This window comes from Panicum virgatum, chromosome 7N, assembly GCF_016808335.1.
Source record: "Panicum virgatum strain AP13 chromosome 7N, P.virgatum_v5, whole genome shotgun sequence".
Taxonomy (NCBI): domain Eukaryota; kingdom Viridiplantae; phylum Streptophyta; class Magnoliopsida; order Poales; family Poaceae; genus Panicum; species Panicum virgatum.
In genome coordinates this window covers 2,190,459-2,215,538 of record NC_053151.1, presented here as the reverse complement: position 1 = coordinate 2,215,538, position 25,080 = coordinate 2,190,459, and the positions used below count along the sequence as shown (strand labels likewise).

The following is a 25,080-nucleotide window of genomic DNA, read 5'->3' as shown; positions in this document are numbered from 1 at the left end:
TGGTTTGCAACACCACGACACTATTCAATAAATTGGGTAGATTAATGATGGGACAACTCTCAAGGCGCTTGAGGTCAAAATGTAGAGGTTCCTTGCCACTAGCCCCGTGGAAGTATGAAAGTGGAGAAGTTACTCCAAGATTAGTGTACTGATAAAATAAAGATAATGTATACTCTCAACATTCCAAGTTGTAAGCTGTTTTGGTTAATCCAAATCAATTTGTGTTCTAGATTTGATCAAGCTTTTATAAAAACACACACAAATATCTACTACCTCCTTTCTTACATATATAACGCCTTTGATTTTTTACTCATTTCACTACATTTTTTAAATATTTATGCAAACATATAAATCTTCAATTTAAATCTAAAGTATTTTAGATGATGGACTAGTGTTACTTTTTAATTCAAATTAACTAATTTATTTATAAAATATTGTTGATTAAAGTTTAGATACTGTGATATATTTAAGAACTAAGGTGGTATCATATCAAACTAGTTTCGCTAGATATGCATAAGTCTATTTTTGACAGTGCATTTATTTAATAAGGTAGATATTAATATATTTTAAAATTAAATCGCAATACAATTTGCAACGTAATTGAATTTTAAAAGAAATAGTTTACCGCCGAGAAATAAAAAAAAATTGTAGAATTTGGAAAGTAGCTTTTCGCTAGAAGCACGAAACCCAAAAGAGAAAAAAAAAGCAGGGTAAACGTGCTTTATTTCTGCAATGTTGCTGAAAATGGTGGCTGCTCCTGACATCGAGGGCAACCTCTTGTTGGATCTCTCTCACCTCTGCTCACAGGTGCCACTTGAGCATGCATTCCCCACCCAAAAATAGATGCCAAGGTTGGAAACGGAGGATCAAGTCAGCAACAATGGCAAAGAAATTACTCTTTTTTCCGTTCCCATCCCCGCCGTATCATGCTCCTGCCCGGGCTCCTAGATTGGCGGCGGCTCAATTATTATTTTCCGTGGAAATTGGATCGAAGCCGCCAAGAATCGCAGGTTTTTCTCTCTTCCCCCCACGAATTTCTTCTGCGATGGATGAAATCTGATTTGCCTTCTGGAATTTGTTCTGATCCGCCATCATCTTGTCTTTCCTCTGGCCTTTGTGGCGGATTTGCCGCGCGACATGTAGAGGCTAGATCCAGCAACAAGGAGCGATCCTGGGTGCAAGTATTCTATCGAATTGTCGAATTTGCGGCTAACATTGGGGGCCTAAACATCAACGCCGAACTCTAAGGTGAGGGGTATCAGGCGAGGATGAATTAATCTTTTTGACGGGAGGAATTAGTTAATTAATCTTTGGGCATCCTTGAGGCAACTGCAGTGATCCCCATCGAGGAAGGGAGCAATGGCCGGTTAATTTCGTGGCCAATTGAGCTGTAGAAGCCAAAGCAAATTGTATATAGGATGAGGTGGCCGAGGAGCAAATTCAGATGGCTCCTCAGCGCATGCCTCATTTTTCTGCTGCTGCAGCTCGTTGGTGCGACCAGGACTAGCTTGTTCTGGCCACCAGCCTCCCTGCCGTCTCTTGCAATCCCAAGACAAGATGAACCGGTAATGACCAATGCTCTGCATTCATATATCACTTATATCCCTGTAACGTGATGTGTGTACCAAGTTCCACAGTTGCTGTGTTGTTTCCCTTAGATAAATTGAGCAGGTTTGGAGGACAGTAATAATGAAACACTGCTGCGGTTCATAGAAATAAGTGTTGCCCAGTCTGAATCTGTGTAGTTCTCTGTCAATATCACTGAATCTAGTCACTTTATTTGAAATACTTCTATGGTCATATTTAGTTATTTTTTATAGAGGCGAAACACCTGCTTTTCACTAACTGATGCCTGCATCACCATTGATACATTCAGAAGTTAAAATTGCCATGCCCACTCTTACTAACTGTTATTTCTCATACATTACATTAAACACAGGTGGAACAATTATGGCTCAGTTGCTATCTAAACTTGAGAATTCCTCAAGATGTTAGAAACAAGTCCCATTATAGCCTTCTATTCAGCACTATTGGCAATTCCTATAGAACAAATAATAAGAAGTCCTCTCCTCGGAAGATCAGTGTTGAGGAAGCAATCACTGCTAGTTTGTTGCCTGCAGAAGTTGCCAGCATCTTTGTGGACTGCTTAAACAAGCATAATTCCCCTTTCTCTGAACATGGACAGCAGAAGCAGCAGGAGAAAACCAGGAACTTATTTCTCAACTCTAACAGTATCAACCCTCCTTTTGCAATGAAAAAAAGACTTTTACTTGAAGGAGCATCTGCCATTGCTCCACCCCCACCTTCAGAAAAACAGGCAATAAGAAGTGTTTTGTCTTTCGAATCAGAAGCTCGCCCACTAGTCACTAGTATCAAAAAGGGTTCTAAACCAGAGCCAAAAGGCAAGAGCAAGGACAACAGTGGCACTGTTATCGCTGGTTTGTCAGTGGCCTGTATAGCATTGGTGGCTCTTATTGGTCTGTGCTGTTGTGCTTGTCGTGGAACCGATGATTCAGCATCATCATATGATGATAAACCACTGCTGAGTTTGAGCGATTTATCAGGTGCTACAAAACTAAACACAATAGCTTTTGTTTTCTCTTTTTCAGTTTGTCCAATTTCTCTCTTGCATAGATGTTTTGTTGTAGGTCTTTCACACACAAAGAGAGAGTAATGCTTACTTGAAGCATAGTATACCAGTCAATTCATGCTTTGTTCCTAAATGCAACAGGTTCTTCTCGCAAGTCATGCTCTTCCCCAATTGATGTCAACCGGTTGGGGGCATTGTCAATCAATTCTTCAGAGACCGAGCATAAGGAATTTGTATTACCTAAGAAGGCAGCAGCAAGAGAAATGTCAATGAAGTCGGAGTTTGAGCGACGTAGCAATGCACAGGCGTTGAAGCTAAGCTCTTATGAAATAAGCACCGTTGCTGGATGTCCAGTGACCTCTACTAATTCTCAGGATGTGAAAGCTGCTGCTCAAACTCCTTCTAGTAATGCTAGCGAGAGCACTTGTGAACCTGCAGCAGATCCAGCACCACCGCCACCACCACCACCCCCTCTCCTAAAGGTTCCTCCTCCACCATCTGCACCATCTGCACCACCTGCGCCACCTGCACCGTCTGCACCACCTCCTCCAAAGTTGCCAGCAGCGACTGGTTCAAGCAATCCGCCTCCACCAGGACCACCCCCACCTCCTGCTCCCAGGCCTGCAGCCGGACCTGGACCTCCACCGCCACCATCTAAACCTGGAGCTGGACCTCCACCACCAGCGATGCCCGGTCCCCCAAAAGCACGCGGGCCTCCACCGTTGAAGAAGGCAGGAAACGTTGCCGGTCCTTCCGCGGCAGACTCTAATAAAACAAAGCTGAAGCCATTCTTTTGGGATAAAGTTACTGCGAATCCGGATCAAGCAATGGTGTGGGATCAAATTAAAGCAGGATCCTTCCAGTAAGCTTGCCAACCACCCTGAACGTAGCTTACTGTGACATGATTATTGTTGTTGTATTTGCACCGGGCACCTGTCTTTACTACTTGCTTGCTATTGCTACTAACCAAAGATTGAGAACGTCAGGTTAGTCAGTGATATTAACTTTTCCACTTGTCAATTCATTGATAGGTTTAACGAGGAGATGATTGAGAGTCTTTTTGGTTGTCACGCTGTTGACAAGAAAAGTGGCGATGGCAAAAAGGATGCAGCAAAGGATGTCCCTCAATTTGTTAGGATACTCGATGCTAAAAAGGCGCAGAACTTAGCGATATCATTGAAGGCATTGAGTGTTTCAGCTGAAGAAGTACGCAATGCAGTTATGGAAGGTAAAACCAGCCATCTTATGGGCCTCTTCTTGTATTATGTAGTCGACAAAAACAATGTACCTTAAATTAATGGGTAATTTGATGCAGGGCATGAACTTCCCACTGATTTGATACAAACCTTGATAAGGTGGACTCCAACTAGCGACGAGGAGCTTAGGCTTCGGCTGTACACCGGAGAGCTCACCCAACTGGGTCCTGCGGAGCAATTCTTGAGGACAATCATTGACATCCCTTATCTCTACCAGCGCCTGGATGTTTTGCTTTTCATGTCCAGTTTGCCGGAGGAAGCTGCGAATGCAGAGCAGTCATTTAAAACCCTGGAGGTATGCTGGCTTCAGTAGTAATACTTATTAAGCTATCAAGAAGTCATTTTGTAGAGAAAGAAGAGAGGATATAAGTGTCTGATAATGGCAAGGAAATGCTGATAGTTTTATTGAATTGCATTTTTTTTTTCTTTTGAAAAGGTGGCCTGCCATGAGGTCAGGAACGGCCGTCTATTCAAGAAGCTGCTGGAGGCTGTACTCAAGACTGGTAACCGAATGAACGACGGCACTTTTCGAGGGGGCGCCCAGGCATTTAAGCTGGACACCCTCCTGAAGCTCTCGGATGTGAAGGGGGTCGATGGCAAGACAACGCTGTTGCATTTTGTTGTCCAGGAGATAATTCGCTCAGAGGGTGTGCGCGCTGTGCGGGCTGCCAAAGAGCAGAACAATAGCAGCATGTCCAGCGTGACCTCTGATGATCTCACTGAGGACGTCAGTGATGACACGGAGCACTACAAGCAGCTAGGCCTAGGAGTCGTTTCCAGCCTGAGCGACGACCTCCAGAACGTGCGCAAGGCGGCATGCCTGGACTCGGATGCCCTGACTATCTCAGTGGCGAGCTTGGGGCACAAGCTGGTGAAGGCCAACGAGTTCCTGAACACAGGCATGAAGAGCTTAGACGAGGACAGCGGGTTCCATCGGAAGCTGACCCAGTTCATCGAGCAGTCTCAGGTGCGGGTGACCCACCTTCTAGAGGAGGAAAAGAAGCTACGCGCGCTCGTGCGCACCACGGTGGACTACTTCCACGGGAGCACAGGGAAGGACGAGGGCCTGCGGCTGTTTGTCATCGTGCGCGACTTCCTGGGAATGCTGGACAAGGTGTGCAGAGAGGTGAAAGAGGCGGCCGCCAAGGCTGCTTCTAACAAGAAACCTTCGGCAGCAGGAGCTGGATCAGGGTCAAAGGGCAGGCAGCCTTCGCAGGCATCGTCGTCTTTCCGCGATCCCCGGCAGCAACTGGTGCCAGCAATCCAAGATCGGAGGAGCGCGACGGCAGGCAGCTCTAGTTCGTCTTCGGACTCTGATGACTGACAGTGACTGCTAATGTTTTGTGCAGACTACACCATAGAGTGATGGGATGGGAACACAGCAGGTAGAACAAGAGTTAGCGGCTAGCTAGTTATGAATTGACTCGCTCACAGCAGAATGAAAAGATAGGGACACTACTGCCTAGTAGGTTAATTATATGATGATCTCTGCTTTGACCTCCGTAAATATTTTTCTTTATACAAATATGCGTTCTAGATATGTACAAAGATCAAGGCTGAATGAATAAATGTCATTTCTGTTCTTGTTTCGTTTTGGCGTGCTGGATCAGACATTCTGTGTGTTTGAGTAGGTGTTGTTTATGGTTTGTTTGTACCGTACTTTATAAATCCGTCATCCGTGGAGTGAAGATCAAGTTCTGTTGGTATTTCTCTTTTGTGTGTGCGATGTCATGGATGTGTTTTAGCGCATCATTTGCCGTTGTGAAATGCTAAGAAAGTAGCATTCAGGCACATCATGCCAACATGAAATTCAAGCCAAATTGCTATCCTATTACTACGCGCGTTGTTTTTTTTTCCCTTTCGCCCACCTGAAATTCGAACCAGCTATATGATTGCGATTTTGTTATTAATTAAAAAAAAGCAAAAGGTTTGTCGAATGGTTGTTGAATAGAAAGGATCTTGCTTGGAGAGAAGGAAATGGCTGCCATATATAATATATAATCTCTCTTTCTAAATAGAGTATTTGGAATGAAGAAGTATTCCTACGTATAAATTGCCCATGGATCGAATCCACCAAAGTCCATGGATGAACCACAGGAGACGAATCAGCAGCAAGGCGATGCGTCAAAATGGCGCGCGCGCGCGTTGTTTTTCCCCCAAAAAGAATGAAAAAAAAAGGCGGGACGCGGAGCAAAAGAGAGCGCGCGCGCGGGCGGGAGCGCAACCAGCGCCGCCGTTTCTCCCTCCAGCCCTATAAATGAGGAAGCTATCCACCGCCGAATGGATCCATCCATCCCAGCCATGGCGCCCACGATCCCGCCGTCCTTCCCTTCCCGCCGCGGCCAGCGCGCCGCCGCCCCCACCATCACCATCAACTCCTCCGACTCCGATCTGGCCGTGCCCGTCATCGACGTCTCGTCGTCCTCCGAAGTGTCCGCGCCCTCCCCCGTCGGCGTCCGATCGTCGTCCGACAGCAACGAGGCCATGAGCCGCGCGAGGACGCCGCCGCGGCGCCAGCGTCCGTCGTCACCGGCGACGAGAATAAGTGCTGCGCCGCGGCGGCGTCCGTCCCCGCCCGTCCGCTCACCGGCCGCCACCGTCGCGTTCTCGTCCGTCATGAGCAGCGGCACGGCCCTGATCGAGGCCACGACCCAGCAGCCGACGAGAATAAGTGCCGCGCCGCCGCCGCGGCGCCCGTCGTCTCCCGTCCGCTCACCGGTCGCCCCCGTCGCGGCCTTCTCCGACACGAGTGGCGGCACGGCCGACGACACCAGGAGCAGCCAGCCGACGAGAAGTGCGGCGTCGCGCCGGCATCCGTCCCCGTCCTTCCTCTCACAGGTCCCCGCCTTGTCCGACTGGGGCGGCAGCGGCATGGCCGACGACGCCAGGAGCAGCCAGCGGACGAGAAGTACGGGGCCGCGCCGGCATCCGTCCCCGCCCTTCTCCTCACAACGGGTCTCCGCCTCATCCGACTGGGGCGGCAGCGGCACGGCCGACGACGCCACGACGATCCAGCCGACGAGAAGTGAGGCGCCGCGCCGGCGTCCGTCCCCGCCCATCCGCTCACCGGTCGCCACCGTCGCGGCCTCGTCCGACCTGAGCGGCGGCACGGACGACAAGGTCACGATCCAGCTAACGAGAAGTGCAGTGCCGCTCCAGCGTCCGTCCCCACTGGTCGCGGCTTCGTCGTCCTACTGGGGCGGCAGCGGCACGACCAACACCGCCACGAGCCAGCCGAGGAGATCTGCGGTGCCGCGCCGGCGTCGTCCGTCCCCGCCGCCCGTCCGCCCACTGGTCTCCACCGTCACCGCCTCGTCCAACTGGGGCGGCAGCGGCACGGCCGGCAACACCAAAAGCCAGCGTGCGACAAGTGCGGCGCCGCTCCGCCGTCGATCCCCGCCGCCGCCCTCTGCCGCCACGTCCGGGCTCTCATCGGGCAGCGGCGGCGGGGCGATCAGCCAGCGCAAGAGGAAGGCCCCCACGCAGTGGAGCCTCAACGACGAGCTCGCGCTCCTCGCCACCATGGCCGACCTCCGCAAGGACAACCTCGGCGTGGTCCCCCAGGCTAGGTACATCCTCGAGGATATCCAAGGCGGCGGGCGCGCCTTCAGCCGCGGCCGCGTTGACGACCTGGACGTGCATGTGCTCTCCAACAAGATGAACCGCCTCAAGGAGAAGTTCGCGACGACGGCGGGCATCGCCAAGGACAACGGCGGCAGGCTCCCGCCGGAGGCGCCGCACCGCGAGAGGGAGCTCTTCAGGGCATCCAAGAGAGTGTGGCCGGAGGTGTTCGCGGACCACAGCGCCGCATACATGGCGGCCAAAGCCGGCAGACGTCGAGCCAAGCTCCGCCTCTGACGTCACGCGGCCGCACCTACTACCACGTACCTTCTTTTGCATATTGTCCACTGCTAGCTTGCTATCATGAGTATATGTTAGGTTGCATGCATCTAAGCTAGTGTCAATAAGTATCGATAGGTCGATGGAGTCATTTTTAGTTCTAGATATAAGGCTATTTATATGCATGAACTATAGTAGCTATTTAATTTATATGCATGAACTAGTAGTGTCGTCTTTTGTCTTTTGGGTGTCGTCCTTCTCTTGTAGCGTCTACGCATTTCGAGTTATATATATGAGCATCTTGCTTCTTGTCCAACTGCAGTCGAAAAATGTTTGTTATTAATGCATGAACCTCTTTAATTCTAATATAAGCGGAATGGAATTCGATGAATGATGAGCTTAATTATTATCATAAGCAGTGTGCAAGCAATAAATCAAGTTCCTTTCGATCAGTAATAAATCAACTTTTTATTTGTTTTCATTGTGGAAAACTATATATATATATATATATATATATATATATATATATATATATATATATATATATATATAGTCACAAACATGTAGATTATTCTTGCAGAAAATAAGGCCATGTTTAGATGCGTAAACTTTTGGGTGTAAAGTACTGTAGCACTTTTGTTTGTATTTAGTAATTATTAATCCGTCATGGGTTAATTAGGCTTAAAAGATTCGTCTCGCAAATTATAGATAAACTGTGTAATTAGTTATTTTGTTTAGCTACATTTAATATTTCATACATGCGTTGAAACATTCGATGTGATGGGGAATCTTGTAAAGTTTTGGAATTTTTAAAGGCAATTAAACAAGGCCTAAGTCCCCACATATGAACAAAATTAAGATGCACGCGTTTTGATCGATAAGTAGCTAGTCTACATATCCGGTGCTTCAGTCTCCAAGCAAGATATAGGATCTTAATTTCTTGCTGAGCATCTTTACATACACTGCGCTACCTAGCTACTAGTTATGTGGTTACTGTCAGCATGCATGGGTACGGTACTACGGTGGGTGTGTTTGATGATTCCAATTCTGGGAACGAACACGGGGATCGAGAAGATAGGGGGCTCACCGAGGAGATGGAGAGATCTGCGGCGAGGAAGACGGCGGTCGCGCCGTGGATATCGATCTCGAGCAGGTTCTCGCGCGTCTCAAGCTTCGAATGTTGGGGAACGCAGTTGAACCAGCGTGTGGCGGAGGCTTCGGTACCCCCGGGATTCAAATAAATCAAAGCTTTGGCCAAGTTCACTAGGCCGGCCGGCCAGCCGCCGTAGCGCTTGCCGGCGCCGGTACGGTGTCCAAGAAGTAAGGAGACGCAGGGGGCGCCGTGATGGCAGCAGCAACGGGATCCTCGGCGGATCGGAAGGCAGCCGCCGCCGCAGCTGGCGAAGAAGCCAAAGAGAAGCTGGGCCGGCTTTGCTGTGACAAAGGAAAATGAAGATGGTGCTGGGCTAGGTTGGGTTGGGCTGGGCTGCATTGAAGGCAGGAGTAGGCGGGCCTTTTATCCTTAAAGGCCCCCTAAAACAAAGATATATATATATATATATATATATATATATATATATATATATATATATATATATATATATATATATATATATATATATATATATATATACACTTAAAGGCCCCCTAAAACAAAGATGTATATCCTTAAGTATATTAATTTGGGTGTGGCGTTGCCACGCACAAATGGTCCTCGTCTATTTGATTTGGTATGTAATTTATTTGGGTATAAAAAGGATTCTTCAGTAAAATAACCAGGGAAAGCATTGCGTATTCGAATGAGGTAATGAGGTTTGTTTTGTAAAATATCCAAGGAAAGCGGATTGCATGTTCATTTGGAGGGGTCTTTTTGCAAAACTCCCTCTCATTTAAACAACCACTCCGTCCATGATGGCCGTCAATTTTTGTTTACATGGCCGCTCTACCTGATACAGAGCACGGCCAGGTTTTGGTCTTAAAAAGATTGTGATGAAAATTTGAAACAAGGACCGGACTCATTCAGATCTCGTACTAGAAAAATCCAAATAAATAGGAGTACAATGAAGCTCCAAATCACTCAACGTAACAAGACCGAGCACCTCCGTCCGGGCGGCCTCCTCCAGCCTCTACTGGTTCCGTCCACGGTATGGGCTGACATCGCCATGGATTTCGTCGAAGGCGTGCCCCGTGTGAGCGGCAAATCCGTCATCCTCACAGTGGTGGATCGGTTTTCGAAGTATGCTCACTTCATGCCGCTTGCCCATCCCTACACGGCGACCTTGGTGGCGCGCGTGTTCTTCGACGAGGTGGTGCGCCTCCACGGCATGCCGGCTTCCATCGTCAGCGATCGCGACACCGTCTTCACCAGCTCCTTTTGGCGCGAGCTGATCCGTCTGTCCGGGGTGAAGTTGCAATACTCTACGGCATTCCACCCCCAGTCGGATGGGCAATCGGTGGCAACGAACAAGATCATCATGATGTATATACGGTGCTTGACGGGGGACAGACCGCGGCAGTGGCTTCGCTGGCTCCCATGGGCGGAGTATTGTTACAACTCCTCCTATCAAGCTTCCCTCAAGACGTCACCGTTCAGAGTTGTGTATGGACGTGACCCGCCTACCATCGCGGCATACGGCCTGGTGACTCCAAGTTACCGACGGTGGAGCAACAGATGCTGGAACGTGATGAGTTCCTTGCTGAGATCAGGGATAGGCTGGAGCAAGCGTAGCAACAGGCCAAGTCCCAGTATGACAAGACACACCGGCAAGTGGAGTTCCAGGTGGGCGACTGGGTGCTTCTGCGGCTGTTGCATCGGCCGACGGCGTCGCTCAATGATACACGTGCCCGAGGGAAGCTAGGCCAGAGATATTTCGGTCCATACAAGGTGCTTGAGCGGATTGGCTCGGTCGCATATCGTCTTCAGTTGCCAGCGGGAGCACGATTGCATGATGTATTCCATGTGGGACTCTTGAAGCCATTCATCGGCGAACCTCCGGAGCAAGTCAAGCCGCTGCCTCCTGTACATCATGGCAGGGTCTGCAGTGAGCCAGAGAGGGTGCTCAAGGGTCGGTTGACTCGAGGTACTTATGAGTTGCTTGTCCAGTGAAAGGGTGCTGATGCCACAGCTGCTTCGTGGGTGCCACTGTCGGAGTTTCGCAACCTCTATCCGGTGTTCCAGCTCGAGGACGAGCTGCTTCTCCAGGGGGGAGAGATGTTATGCACGGCAAAGTATACGTGAGGCGCAAGAAGAAGGAGCCGGCGCCGTCAACCTTGCCGGACGGGGATTGTTTAGCCAATCAAAGTGGCTAAATTTCAGGAGTTTGTTTCCTTTTAGTTGGATTATGTTAAGAGATAAGCTCTAGGAGTTTGAGTTGGTTAGTAGAGCTAGCTTATATATAGTCTTTGGCTTGTAACTAGGGATTTTATCAATCAAGCCATATCCCAGATATCATTTCTCCCACGTTCAAGGGAGCAGTCCTGCCCTTTGGCTGCCGCTCCGCCGCCGACGGCATCGAGGCGGCGACCGAAGGGTCCAGGCCCGCGGCCCTCCACCTCTCACAAGTATAACCTCCGCTATCCTCCTCCCTCCAACATCCCCGTCCATAACATTAGCCAACTATGCGCCAAATTATTGGATTGATCAAACACAAGAAACTTGAAAATGAATCCTTTAGTGGCAATGATGTGTTAACAGTCCGCAATTACACTTTTGGGTACCAGAGCATATGCAAAGAAAAATAAAGAAATATTACATGAAGGAAAATAACAAACCCTCGTGCTTCTGTAATCCGATAAAGCTGATGACAAGGTGGTCTATTTGAGAATGAAATAATATCTTAAGCTTCTGTAATTCGATAAAGCGATCACATTTAAACTGCAAGCAACCATGATTAAAGAAAATTTTTACCCAAGATCCAATAATAGATGCACCATGTATAATCCTACACAAATAAAAAAATTATTAGATGTATACCACCATCCGTAAGCAAAGCAAAGTAAATTTGGGAGGGCATCATAAGCATACCTTACACGGCCAAGGAGACCTTCTGATCCAGATCCACCACTGAATCGAACGTATGGTGCCAACATGCCAACTAAAGCTACATTAGTAACTACTCCTACCAACATATCCGCTGCATACAACTCGAACTCTGACCAAAACTCCTCTTATGAACCTGTGCAAATATCGCACAACACGTATCGATAACAGATAACTATCTGACATATCCCACGGGACACATGAACAAAACCATACAGACAAACAATCATCAATATCAATGCACAATACTGGTGAAAACAAATAGCTGAACCTACCTCTGTCAGGATCAATCAGCATCCTGTTCCGGAGAAGCGTGCAGGGCCTAATGGCAGGACCTAGGGGCCAGGCTGACACCTTCCACACCCAACCAGTGGAGCAATTTCATGTCAGCGGAACCCCGTACAGACTTATGCTATCAACAATGAGAAGTAGAGAACACGGCAAAGCTTACCTGCAGTTCCAGGTATCTGAGCAGCAGCAACTTCTGAATCCCAACGCTCTTGGCCATCTCGACCATGTTCGCGGGCAAGCTGGGCAGCTGAACCAACGCTTCTCCGCCTCCTGAACCACTTGATCAAAGCTTAGGATGGGCCCGAACTCAGAATGTAAATATTACTAAAATCAACACCTGAAGGGAGACCCTGCTGTAAAACAAATATTTTCAAAGAAACTCACTTAAAGAAAACATAAAACTCACAATTCTATAGATAAGAAAATGGATTACTGAGAAATTCATCTATATGATTAAAACCTAATTGTGAACCAATAGGCTACATCTTATTAGTTCCCTCCTAACATCAGAATTCCAACAAATAAATGCAAATCGAACTTGCTGCCAATGAATCAGTAGAGTATTATCAGTTATGTCCATTTCAGCAAAACATGAACCACTGATCAAACTTATAATGGGATTATTGTGATGATAGGCCCAACATTTTGAACAGGATTCTATATATGCAGTACGGAAAGCAAAAATGCGATCTTGACTGTAAAAGAATGTACAGAATAAATGACATTTAAGAAACCTTTCTGTCCACTCTTCCAAAAGTCCAATGTAAAAACCTATGATCTGCCAAAAGAAGAAAAAATAATATCAAAAATAGCAATGTTTGATCCCAGCATAACATTTTTTTCATCTAATTGTTTTTTCACCTAGAAGAAAATTAAGTAAATATAAGATCTACTTTGCACTTAATGATTGGCAACTTATCCTTTATTTCAAATTTGTTCAACAAAGATTAATAAAAAACTCTAGGCATCTATCATCTTCTCCTCCAATGAATTGTGTAGGAAGGTTAGCTACTCCTACAATGAATTGTGTAGGAAGGCACTTAAAAAATTATTCAACCAAGTTATATATGCAAGAATCGAATTAGTCTATGATCTGTGTTGATTTTTTAATTGTCTAAGCAATATCAAAACAATGAGCATTTGTGTTTTATATAACAAATGCAATCGTATGCATACTATATATGCAATATCTGAAAGCAGATGCATTCTAGCATTTCAACAAACACTTCGCGGGCATGTTGCTGCCACTAATCAGGAAGCAAATTTCGAAGGCAAGATTCTTGTAAGGATTCAAATAGATGCTATTTCCGAGAGGAATAAGAATAACACATTGAGGAAGCTACCTGCAAAACTTAGATATTCTATGCGTATCAATTCAGTAGCAGTATGCACTTTTCAGGATAACATAAGACACATGAGAATAAATGTTGTTCTACAAACAAAACAAGAAGCTGCTGAGACGGACAAAATTGAATCGAAAAAGGAATAACAGTGTTTTAGTTTTTTATAAGAGGCCGAATGCAGATCATGTCCATTTAGTTTAGATGACTTCAGGCTTTGGCAGCTTCCATTTCTTACATCACTAATTCATTTATGCTGTAGCCCATTGAAAACGCAGGCACTGGGTTATGAGCCAACCAAATTCTGAGAACACCAAAACCAACCTTATTTTACCTGGTGCTGAGAAAATTGTGTGCGTGACCAGTGTAGATGGCTTGGATGATACTCTTGTATCCGCAAACCACCTGGACTGCACACCACAGACAACAATTGTGTCCGGCCTTTTCGCTATCTTCCTCACCGGGTTCCCTGATACCAGCAAATGTCAATCCCAACTCCACCTAGCAGGGAATACCAAGAAAATACAATACAGGAACCAGTTCATACTGCTATTGAGTAGCTCGGAGGAGTAGAAATCCTCCCACGACTTCTTCATCACCTTGAAGTCATCGGACGGCGGGATCTCGACTGTCATCCTGAACTTGACTCCCTCCAGGTTGAGCTCGATGCCTTCGAGCTTCTCGACCAGGGAGCTCCGCCACTCGAAGTACTTCTCCTCCTCCTGTTCCTCGGTCATCCCATCCGCCTCGCCGTCGCCCTTGCGGGGGCGGAGGAAGGAGAGATCGCGGACGTGGAGGACGCCAGAGGCAACAGGCGTGGGTACGCGCGGGTGGGTAAGCATCGCGCGTGGTGAGAAAAAATATTGACTTTGGGCGGAAACATTCACCTTAATGTTTTTTTTTATCTCCCACCAAATTCTGTTAAACACTTAGCCCTTCCATATGGACATTTAAGAGAGGATTTGTGAGAGGGATGGCTGGATTAATACAGGTGAGAAAGCAACTCAATTTTTTTATCTTCTATAGTATAGATTATAGTATACAAGATGCACAAATCTTTTGCGCATATGATTCCTCCCAATTCAAACAATTTATTGATGGTGCAGTTATAACATAACACCAAGAAACACGCAGTGTGCTTCCAGCTTGATTGATGACGCGTGCATATGCTCATCAACCAACGGGATGACCAAGGACGACGACAAAGGACAAATGACTGTCACGCCGTGCATGGCGGTAGGTAGTGATGTGTATGTATAGACGACCATAGAGGACGACATCGTCGCAGTCGGCATGCATACGGAGTAAAGTCAAGTTAGATCGATCAGACGACGGCCGGGAATGGGTTGAGGCGAGTTGTGGGGCGGAGCAGGAGCGGTTGCTTGCGAGCGCACACCAGGCCGTCGGACTCATCCATGTCAATCAACTGGTGGCCGTCGCCACCGGCGGTCCAGTCGAAGCACTGCACGAGCGCCGCCAGCACGGCCGGCACGGACTGCAGTGCCAGGCCCATGCCGGGGCATCCCCGGCGGCCGCTGCCAAACGGCATGAACTGGAACTGCTGCCCGCGGGGCTCCAGCCCCTCGGCGGCGCCGCCGGGCATGAACCGCTCCGGCCGGAACGCCAGGGGCTCCTCCCAGGAGGCCGGGTCGCGCCCGATGGCCCAGATGTTGATGAACACGGCGGTCTGCGGCGGCACGGTGAAGCCGCGCACCACCATCGCCTCCGACGACTGCCGGTGCGCGATGGGCGCCGCCGGGTGCAGCCGCAGCGTCTCCTTGTACGCCGCCATCAGGTACGGCAGCTGCGGCAGGTCCGCCTCGCCGGCGATCCGGCCCCCGCCCACCACGGCGTCGATCTCCGCCACCACCTTGCGCAGCGCCTCCGGGTGGTTCATCAGCTCCGCCAGCATCCACTCCACCATGGCCGCCGACGTGTCCGACCCAGCGGTCACCACGTCCTAGTAGATGTTTATATTATATTTATATATACATCATCAGCAATAATATATATACATCATATATAAGACTAGAGTAAGTAAATCATGGAAACAAATAATTAATAAATTAATCATACGATGATGAAGGCCTTGATGTTGTCCCGTGTGAGCTTCACCTCCGCCGTCTTGTCCTCGGCTTTGTCCATGAGGATGTCCAGCAGGTCCTCCTTGTGCGTCGTGGCCTTCGCCTTCATGTGGTCGTCGCCGTCCCCGTCGAGGAGCCTCCGCGCCTCCCTGGCCTCCTCCTTGTGCCTGAGGATCTCCTCCAGCAGCGCGTCGAAGCGGCGGTGGACGGCGGCGGCTCGCCTGCGGAGGCCCTGGAGGTCCCAGCCGCGGCAGAGGGCGATGTAGTCGTCGACGTTGAAGGCGCCGACGAGCTCGGCCACGGCCTTGACCAGCTCCTGCGCCTCGTCGGTGACGCTCCCGGGCACGGTGCTGGCCACCATCCGGATGACGGAGGTGTTGGCGAGGCGGATGAGCTCGCGGGTGAGGTCCACCGCCTCGCCGCGCGCCGCCGCCGCCCGCGCGGCGCGCAGCAGCGACACGGCGCCGGCGCGGCGGATGGGGCGTAGCTGCTCGACGGTGCGCGGGCCCAGCAGCTCCGACATGCAGAGGCGCTTCATGAAGCGCCAGTGTGCGTTGTAGGGGGCGAAGGCGAAGCCCGCCGAGCCGTAGGCGAACTGCCGCGCCACCGCCGTGAGCGGCCGCTCGGAGATGCTGCCCTCGTGGCCGCGGATCAGCTCGCCGGCGACGTCGGCGGTGCTCGCCACCACGCAGTGCGTGGAGCCCAGGCGGATGTGCATCAGGGGGCCCGCGCGGGACGCCAGCTCCTGGAAGGTGCGGTGGACCGGCGGCCGGAGCAGGTGGAGGTGCCCGATCACCGGGAGGCTCGTCGGGCCCGGGGGCAGCCGGAGGGCCTGCTGCAGGCGCCACCGGGAGATGATGAGGTGGTGCAAGGCCACGGCGGTGGTGAAGGCCGCGATCAGCGCCACTAGGACTGCGGACACCGGATCGGCGACCATGCAGCTGCTGCCCTGCTGCTCTTCCATTTGCATGCCTCTGGCCACCGTAATCGAGCGAGGTGCAGTGTCTTATAGCTAGTGAGCTAAAGATCGAGCTGTATAGCAAGTAGTATTAGTGCTCGAAACTCTTCTTTTATTATTACTAGCAGTAGTACGTGATATATGACGGCTGACCAAGATTACAGTAAATGTTTTGATGTGTACAAGTTAACTAAGTCTACAAGATGATAGATGCTGGGCACCTCGATCGCCAGATAGCTTGCTTAATTAGTCGTAGCTATCAGTTGTTGATAGCCAAATTTGGCATCCACTGAGGCCGGTCGGGCCCACCGGTTAGACCGGTCTAAGTCTATAATCCGAGTAGATTTAGATTTAGATTTAGAGATAGATTTCCTTTTGTAAATCGACTCGTGAAGGGGTGCGTCTTCCCCGGCCTATATATTATGAAGGTTAAGACCGATTGAGGTTATTCCCAATTGAATCAATCAAAAACTCGCATTACTTTTGTCTCTCAAACCCTAGCCCTTTTCCAAATCCAAATTGCTTTCTTCCTTCGTCTCGACAACGTTTGAAGATGTTCTGAGTGGCCTGCCGATCTCAGAGCAACCCTAGCTTGACGAGCTCCGATGGAGTCCCTTCCGAGCTCGTCATTCTAGGTCTACGCGAGGTCCCTACTTGCACCGGTTAGACCAGTCGGCACAACCGGTCAGACTGGTTCGGCCCAGGGTTTCCCTGTTGTTGATCGTTTTGATGATCGTCGCGCATTCTAGCGTATTCAGGTGTGTTTGGCGCAATTCTGTGTCAACACACTTTTTGGCGACTCCGCTGGGGAAGAGATTAATCTGGTTTTAAAACCGATCTAATCTAAATCTCCAAGAAGATGGGTTCTCATGGTGAAATCAGTAACAACAACGCATCAAGGCAACCATGGAGGAGCTCACCGAGGATGAGCGCCGGGCCTACCTCATCGCGGGGGAACACTTGAAGAAACAATTCCTTCAAGGCTTCAAGAAGGAGCGTGGAGGCCTATTCAAGAGGGTCGGGGAGTTCGTGATGCCTTCTTTCAAACTGAACAACGACAAGATCGAGGTAATCCATGTTGAGCCCTCTGAATTAATTAAGCAATTGTCTCTTATGGTCGATAAGAAAATATCCGATGGCAAGTAGCTGCGGGAGAGACTTTTGCGGGCATTAATGATGAAATAGTGGCGTTAAAAAAGGGTAAAAGTGTCGATGGCACTTATTCTCCAGATCCTAGTTCGGCCAGTGCACCTTCTGACTTCGATCAGTTCTATGGCATGCCGCCAAACTCGTTTCCAGGGCAAACACCGCTACCATTATCTTGTCCACACGCCATCGGTCAGACAGGTCCAGGTGACCGATCAGACCGGTCCGGGCAGTCAGACTGGTCAGATGACCGGTCAGACCGGTGCGATGGTGCAAAATCCACCATCCCCTACACCACTTGCTACTATCCCTAGTTCGGCTGCCCCTAGCCGAACTGGTGAGATGGTGCCGTGTACACCACCCCATACTTCAGCACAGCAGGGATCTGGACCTTCGAGGGGACCGATTCCTAACGCTACTATGGCTTACACTGGTCCTAATACACAACGTGTTTCATCTTCTTTACATGCTTCGACCAGTAGTAGCTATCAAGCCGATTTCTGTAGGTTCAAAGAGGATTTGGCTGGGGTGCTTAAAACTAAACTTGGGATTGATATCGGTAGTTCACGTTTGTATCAAAAGCCATATCCTTTTGAGTTTGATTTTGTTTCATACCTTGCTGGTTGGCGTATTCCCGAGTTCATTAAATTTAATGGTGATGATTCTCGTACGACTTGGGAACATGTTAGTCAGTACATCTTGCAGTTGGGAGAAGCGGGTCTTTATCATTGACGGGGACCGCTTTCTCTTGGTTTTCTTCACTTGCCTCGGGTTCTATTTAAATTGAAATCAATTAGAGCATAAATTTTATGATCACTTCTTTAGCAGAGAAACCAAAGCTAAGTTGTCGGATTTGACATCGGTTAGACAAAACCGAGATGAATCGGTTTTAGATTATTTTCAAAGATTTAAAGCCATTAAAATCGATGTTTTAATTTGTCGCTTTCTGAAAAGGACTTAGCGGATTTGGCTTACAACAGTTTGTATTCTTACTTGAAAGAAAAACTTAAGGGTTTTGATTTTATTACTGTTAATCATTTGCAAATGTGAGCTATTGGTTTAGAGTTCAAGTTTAAGAATGCAAAAGATTCTTTTAAACCTCATCGGCCCAACATGCATATAGTTGACCACAATTCTGATTGTTCGGACGATGAGGAGAAAGGAGTATATGCTGCTGAGTTTGTTTGGCCATCAAAGGACAAACCCTCTACATGTCCTTCACTAAAGCCGATTCAAAAGAATCGGCAAAATGAGATGAAGTTTACATTCGATGTTTCTAAATGTGATAGAATTTTTGATGAATTGCTTGAACATGGAAACATTCGTTTATCTCATGCTATACTGTCGCTAGAAGAACTAAAAAGGCATGCATATTGTAAGTGGCATAATTCTTTCTCGCATGCAACTAATGATTGTAATGTTTTCCGTCGACAGATCCAATCGGCTGTAGATGAAAGACGATTGGTACTTTCTGAGATGCAAGTGGACAAGACTCCCTTCCCTGTTCATATTTTGGAGCTGAACAATCCAAAGGTTCTCCTTCAGCCGGAACAAGCCGAAGGGGCTAAAGGGAAGAATTTTGTGATTGGTGATCCAAAGCCGATGAATGCTAATGACAATGTTCTGGCCAGGGAGGTTGTTGTGCAGAAAACTCCTGATGGGAAATCAACACTGAAGATCACTGTTAATGCTCCCAAGTCTGGGGGCAAGAAGATTCCACCAGTCAGCCTGCTGTCCAGGCTCGACCGGTTAGACCGGTACCATCAACCAGTCCAACCGGTCAGACCGGGTCCAGCAACCGGTCAGACCGGCCCAGCGGCCAGCCCCGTACCTTCAAGCTAAAGAATCCAGAAGTGGGTACTTGGAAGACAAACAAGCCAAAGGTACAGGGAAGATTTGCAAATTAGGGACTTACCTTTGGGCAGCTACTAAACAAGTACACAAAGGCCGTTCAACAAGATCGGCCATTAAAAAAGAGACCATGCTCACCACCGCGTCATGGCAATGCTCCATCTCCAAGAAGGGAATCCAGCAGGCGCCAAAGTGATTTCCCACAGTTCCCTCCACAGAAGGTGTATGCTACCATGCCATGGGCTCCACCAGCGTCAAATGATATTAATCCGGTGTGGGAGCATGAGGGAATTTGGATGCAGTGCTTCCCAATGCCATATCCACCACCATACCAGAGGGAAGAAAGACTGAGGACGCCCATACAAGACCGATTGGGGCCACGCCAATCTGATCCGATGCAGCAGGCTCCACCGGTCAGATCAGTCCCCTATGACTGGTCAGACCGGTCTCAGCAGAGACCGGCACAGTTTGCTCCTCCACAGTTGGAGTATCGTGTGAAGGAGAAGAAACCTGAAGTGAAACCTACTACTGACCCAGAAAAGACTCAAGCCGATCCTGTTATTCAGATCAGCGATATTAAAGTGGTTGTGCAAGACAAGGGTAAAAAGCCGATGGTGTTTGGCAAATCGGCTACTTCTCCAGCCGAAGAACATGTCATGGCCAATGATCATGAGGCCGGTAGTAGCAAGATGGCAGACAAGTACCATCAACCCCGTTGGTGTCTAGAGGGGTTGACACATACTCAGAAGAGGAAGCTGCAGCATCTTCGCAACAAGGAGAAGAGGGAGCAGGAGGCAAAGAGGATGAGGGACGAGCATTTCAACAAGTACAGACCCATGGTCCCTCAAGACAAGGTATGGCAAGTCAAGACAATTGACCAGCCAATAGCAGGACCGGTCGAACTGACCCTGGCGACCGGTCAGACCAGTACAGCCGACCGGTCAGACCGCCATGAGCAACCGGTCAGACCGGTCCAGCCCTGTGCAGAATATACAGCCCAATCAGCAGCGCTTGTTTCGGCTTCTCGTGTTGATGAAGTGCCACTGGTTCCTCCAGCAATGGAGGATGAGGAATTGGTGGATTATGAAGCATCTCCGGAGCGCAACAATTTGGAAATTAATGTTGTGCACATGTCTTTGGATTACTTAATAGTTCCTGAAGAGGAGGTAGCTCATCTTCAGTTTGGGCCTTGCGATGCTGTGTTTCAGAAGCCCAAGGAATCCGAGAACCATTTGAAAGCTCTCTACATGAGGGGCCATGTTAATGGAAAGTCAATTTCTCGCATGCTCATGGATGGTGGGGCCATTATAAATCTTAAGCCCTATTTGTTGTATAAGAAGCTTGGCGGGAAGGATGAAGAGCTGATCAAGATGAACATGACGGTCAGCGGCGTGGGTGGAGGTGATCCCATTAGTGCCAAGGGGGTTGCTTCCATGGAGTTGACCATTGGAAGCAAGACGCTCGCCACAACATTCTTCGTTTCAGAGGTGCAAGGTAATTTTAGTTTAATACTTGGGCGTGATTGGATTCATGCCAATCAATATGTTCCATCTACCTTGCATCAGTTTCTTATCCAGTGGATCAGCGATGAGGTTGAAGTGGTGCATGGTGACACTTCATCTTTCATTGCTACCGCCGATTCTAACTCCATCGGTGCAAATGACAACATTAAGTGCTTATCGGGCTTGGATCAGTCCGATTATGAACTTATCAGTTGCATTAAGGATGGCTTCATCCCTGCTACTCTAAAGCCGATGGAGAATCGGCTGAATCATCTAATGTGATCAAGATGAGTCAAACAGGCGACTCAGGTTCAACCGGTCGAACCGGGTCCCACGACTGGTCAGACCGGTCCTCTTTGGTTCGGCCACCAAAGCCGACCGGTCAGACCGGTGGGTCAGACCGGTCCAACGCAGATTGGCTGCAGCAGCGCATTGAGCACTATCGGGCGCATACGAACGATATGTGTGAAGCTATTAAAGAGTCAGAAGATATGGACAAGCTGGGCCAAGGTTTTATGTCGGCTGATCCTTTAGAAAAGGTAGATCTAGGTGATGGTACTATTCCTAGGCCGACTTTTGTAAGCAAAAACTTATCGGTTGAATATAAAGCAGATTTAGTTAAGTTATTAAAAGAATACATCGATTGTTTTGCTTGGGAGTATTCTGAAATGCCTGGTTTAAGTCGTGATTTTGTCGAGCATCGTTTACCGATCAAAGCCGGTTTTAGACCTTATAAGCAACTAGCTAGGCATTTCAATCCTAGTATTTATGACTGAATTAAAGAAGAGATTAATTGATTATTAGATGCTAGTTTTATTCGGTCTTGTCGTTATGCGGATTGGATCTCTAATATTGTTGCCGTTGAAAAGAAAGATTCAGGCAAGATTCGGGTTTGCATTGATTTTAGAGATCTCAATAAAGCTACTCCCAAGGATGAATATCCTATGCCTATAGCCGATATATTAATTAATGAGACTTCTGGACATCGTGTTATTTGCTTTCTTGATGGTAACGCCGGTTACAATCAAATTTTCATGGCCGAAGAGGATACGTCTAAAATGGCCTTTATATGTCCTAAATTTGTTGGTCTATTTGAGTGGGTTGTTATGACTTTTGGATTGAAAAATGTTGGTGTATCTTATCAAAGAGCTATGAATTTAATTTTTCATGATTTGCTTGGTGTCATCTTGGAAGTATACATTGATGACATTGTTATTAAATCGGCCGGTTTGAATCATCATTTAGCCGATTTAAAATTAGCTCTTGAAAGAATGCGTCGTTATGGGTTGAAGATGAATCAACTCAAATGTGCTTTCGGTGTATCAACTGGGAAGTTTCTTTGTTTCATTATTCATGAGAAGGGCATAGAGATTGATCCTAAAAGAATTGAAGCCATGAAGAGTGTTGAGGCTCCTACTTGTAAGAAGGACTTGCAAAAGTTTCTTGGCAAGGTAAATTATTTGAGAAGATTTATTTCTAACTTTTCTGGAAAGATTGATGCTTTCACTCCTATACTTCGGTTAAAGAATGAGGCCGGATTTACTTGGGGGGCAAAACATCAAGAGGCATTTGAGAAGATTAAGCAATACTTGTCTTCACCACCAGTTCTTAAGGCGCCTAGGAGAGGTGTTCCTTTTAGGCTCTATGCGGCGGCAGTGAATAGAGTTATTGGGGCTGTTTTGACATAAGAAATCAAAGGCAAAGAATATATTGTCACTTATATAAGCCGACGACTTATTGATGCGGAGACATGGTATACTTTGATTTTGAAGTTATGTTTGTCTCTCTATTATGCTTGTACCAAATTGAGGCATTATCTACTATCTAGTACTTGCATAGTGGTATGTCAAACCGATGTGATAAAACATATGTTGCAAAAGCCGATTTTGAGTGGTAGAATCGGCAAGTGGGCATATGCTTTAGTGGAGTATGATTTGGCTTGTGAACCTTTGAAATCTATGAAAGGCCAAATTGTAGCAGATTTCATTGTTGAGCATCGGATTAGTGATGAGCATGATTTAGAAGTCGGCTATATTGTTTGCACACCATGGAAGCTATACTTTTGGTGGATCGGTTTGTGATGATGGGAGAGGAATTGGCGCTGTCCTTGTTGCTCCAAGTGGTGCTATTTTCGAGTTCTCAAACCGATTGGAAGAATATTGTACAGATAACCAAGTTGAGTATGAAGCACTTCTATTTGGCTCGGAGATTTTGCAATCCATGGGCGTGAAGCATGTTGAAGCTTTTGGTGATTCGATTCTCGTTGTGCAGCAAGTGTCTAAGGTATGCCAATGTTACAATGGTTCATTAAACGCATATCTTGATAAATGCCTAGACATTATTTCTTCTTTTGATGAATTTATTATAAGACATTTGCCAAGAGAAGAGATTGGACGGGCTAATGCTCTGGCTCAACAAGCATCTAGTTACAAAGTTGAAAAGAAAAATTTTAACATTAGAAAACCGATGCAAATTAAAGCCGAGCTACAAGTTCTGGACGAACCGGTTCGACCGGACGACTCAATCAGTCTGACCGCCCTAACCGGTCTGACCGCCCAGACGGCTGGAAGCACTGATTCGGCTGCAAAGAAGGCCGAAGATTGAGATTGGAGGACTCCTATAATCTCCTATCTCAAGGATCCTGGTCGTGGTGTAGAGAGGAATATTCGGCGTGCAGCGTTCAAGTATGTTTTGATTGACGATGAGCTATATCGTCGAACCGCTGAAGATTTACTTATCAAATGTTTAGACTTAGATCAGGACAAAGTAGCTATGGGTGAAGTTCATGAAGGCATTTGTGGTACTCATCAATCGGCTCCTAAAATGAAGTGGTTGCTTAGGAGAGTCGGTTTCTATTGGCCTTCAATGATTTCAGATTACTTTAGATATTATAAAGGGTGTGAAGAATATCAGCGGTTTGGTAATTTACAATTAGTGTCTGCTACGTTGATGCATCCCATTATTAAACCATGGCTGTTCTGAGGTTGGGGATTGGATTTCATTGGGCAAATTAATCCTCCATCTTCAAAAGGGCATCGCTTCGTGTTGGTTGCTACGGATTATTTTACTAAGTGTACCAAAGCGGTTCCTTTGAAGAATATGACACATAGAGAGGTGATTGAGTTTATAACTGAGCATATTATTCATAGATTCAGTATTCCTCAAACTTTGACTACGGATCAAGGTTCTTCATTTATATTAAAGGAGGTGCGTACATTTATCGAATCTTACAAGATTAAGTTGCTCAATTCATCTCCATATTAGTGTCAGGCCAATGGACAGGCCGAGTCAAGTAATAAGATATTGATCAAGCTTATCAAAAAGAAAATAGAAGAGAATCCTAAGAGGTGGCATGAAGTGTTATCCGAAGTATTATGGGCTCATCGTATATCTCGTCATGGTGTGTTGGCGCTCCTTAAGTACCCATTTTTTCCCTTGTTTATCCCTGATAATGGTATAAATTTAATATCAAAATCACTAACCGTCCTAACCCCGGCCTAATTATTGGTCATTTTCACATTTGCACAAATATTTTGGAGGAACTTCGTTTTTGCAGGTTTTTGGCCTATTTTGGAGCATGAAATGACGAGGCCCGTGATCGAGCGCTAACACGGAGAAAGACGAAGGCCAAAGCCCAAAGGAATGACCAAAGCCCATGTTAATTCGAAGCCCATTCATGCACATCCATCCTCCAAGAGAGCCCAAAGGACCAAGCCCACAAAGATGACATCAAGATACTTCGGGATTAAGCAAAGCAAATGAAGATTTAAGGAAGGATTCCCTATCCTATCCTTTCCTCAAAGATATCTCCAAGATAACGACGTCCAAAGGGGTGCAATCGTGAAGGACATAAACTCTAGAAGATGCGAGGAGTCTACACGCGAAAGATGAGACCAAGGTGGGCCTGAAAGAGGGTAGGCCGGCCGGTCTAGGCCCATGAGCCAGCCGGCCTAGCCCGTTTTCGAGGCGGTTTGGCCTCCCCTTCGACCGGTGGCTTCCTCGGCTCATAAATAGATCGCACCTTATTCAACTCGGGGCATCCATCCACCCAGAACTCGACCAAAACCTAGGGCCAAGACCGGAGGGAGACGACGGCCGCCACAAGTCTTTGAAGTTGTCTAGGAGATGTCTTAGGCCGCCCCTAGCCACCATGGCCTCCCTGCGTGGTTGTGTCATGGTGGAG

General features: G+C 47.7%; 4 protein-coding genes across 7 annotated transcripts; 2 read left to right on the top strand and 2 right to left on the bottom strand.

Moving 5' to 3' along the window:
• Positions 1-727: 727 nt before the first annotated feature.
• Positions 728-5,435, top strand: LOC120681962 (formin-like protein 18). 2 transcript variants are annotated; one of them, XM_039963664.1, is made up of 8 exons: positions 728-1,010; positions 1,144-1,248; positions 1,326-1,565; positions 1,940-2,564; positions 2,732-3,452; positions 3,622-3,818; positions 3,906-4,141; positions 4,283-5,170. In XM_039963664.1, the coding sequence occupies exons 3-8, from the start codon at positions 1,419-1,421 to the stop codon at positions 5,168-5,170; spliced, it is 2,814 nt and encodes a 937-aa protein (XP_039819598.1). In that variant the 5' UTR covers positions 728-1,010; positions 1,144-1,248; positions 1,326-1,418. The 2 variants fall into 2 exon arrangements, with proteins under 2 accessions (XP_039819598.1, XP_039819597.1); XM_039963663.1 differs by having other exon boundaries at positions 729-1,010; positions 1,336-1,565; positions 4,283-5,435.
• A 712-nt stretch (positions 5,436-6,147) lies between these two features.
• On the top strand, positions 6,148-7,704 carry LOC120682987 (serine/arginine repetitive matrix protein 1-like). Its single transcript, XM_039964998.1, has one exon. The coding sequence runs from the start codon at positions 6,148-6,150 to the stop codon at positions 7,702-7,704; it is 1,557 nt and encodes a 518-aa protein (XP_039820932.1).
• A 3,637-nt stretch (positions 7,705-11,341) lies between these two features.
• Positions 11,342-14,213, bottom strand: LOC120681961. 3 transcript variants are annotated; one of them, XM_039963661.1, is made up of 7 exons: positions 13,904-14,213; positions 13,691-13,825; positions 12,751-12,794; positions 12,177-12,369; positions 12,001-12,079; positions 11,711-11,861; positions 11,342-11,627 (listed from the first exon to the last, which is right to left on the bottom strand). In XM_039963661.1, the coding sequence occupies exons 1-4, from the start codon at positions 14,196-14,198 to the stop codon at positions 12,307-12,309; spliced, it is 537 nt and encodes a 178-aa protein (XP_039819595.1). In that variant the 5' UTR covers positions 14,199-14,213; the 3' UTR covers positions 11,342-11,627; positions 11,711-11,861; positions 12,001-12,079; positions 12,177-12,306. The 3 variants fall into 3 exon arrangements, with proteins under 3 accessions (XP_039819595.1, XP_039819594.1, XP_039819596.1); XM_039963660.1 differs by having other exon boundaries at positions 11,711-12,079; XM_039963662.1 differs by having other exon boundaries at positions 11,711-12,079; positions 12,177-12,366.
• A 131-nt stretch (positions 14,214-14,344) lies between these two features.
• Positions 14,345-16,503, bottom strand: LOC120681960 (cytochrome P450 93G1-like). The gene is made up of 2 exons (XM_039963659.1): positions 15,433-16,503; positions 14,345-15,316 (listed from the first exon to the last, which is right to left on the bottom strand). Exons 1-2 carry the CDS (start codon positions 16,408-16,410, stop codon positions 14,681-14,683), a joined length of 1,614 nt encoding a protein of 537 aa, XP_039819593.1. The 5' UTR covers positions 16,411-16,503; the 3' UTR covers positions 14,345-14,680.
• Positions 16,504-25,080: the final 8,577 nt, after the last annotated feature.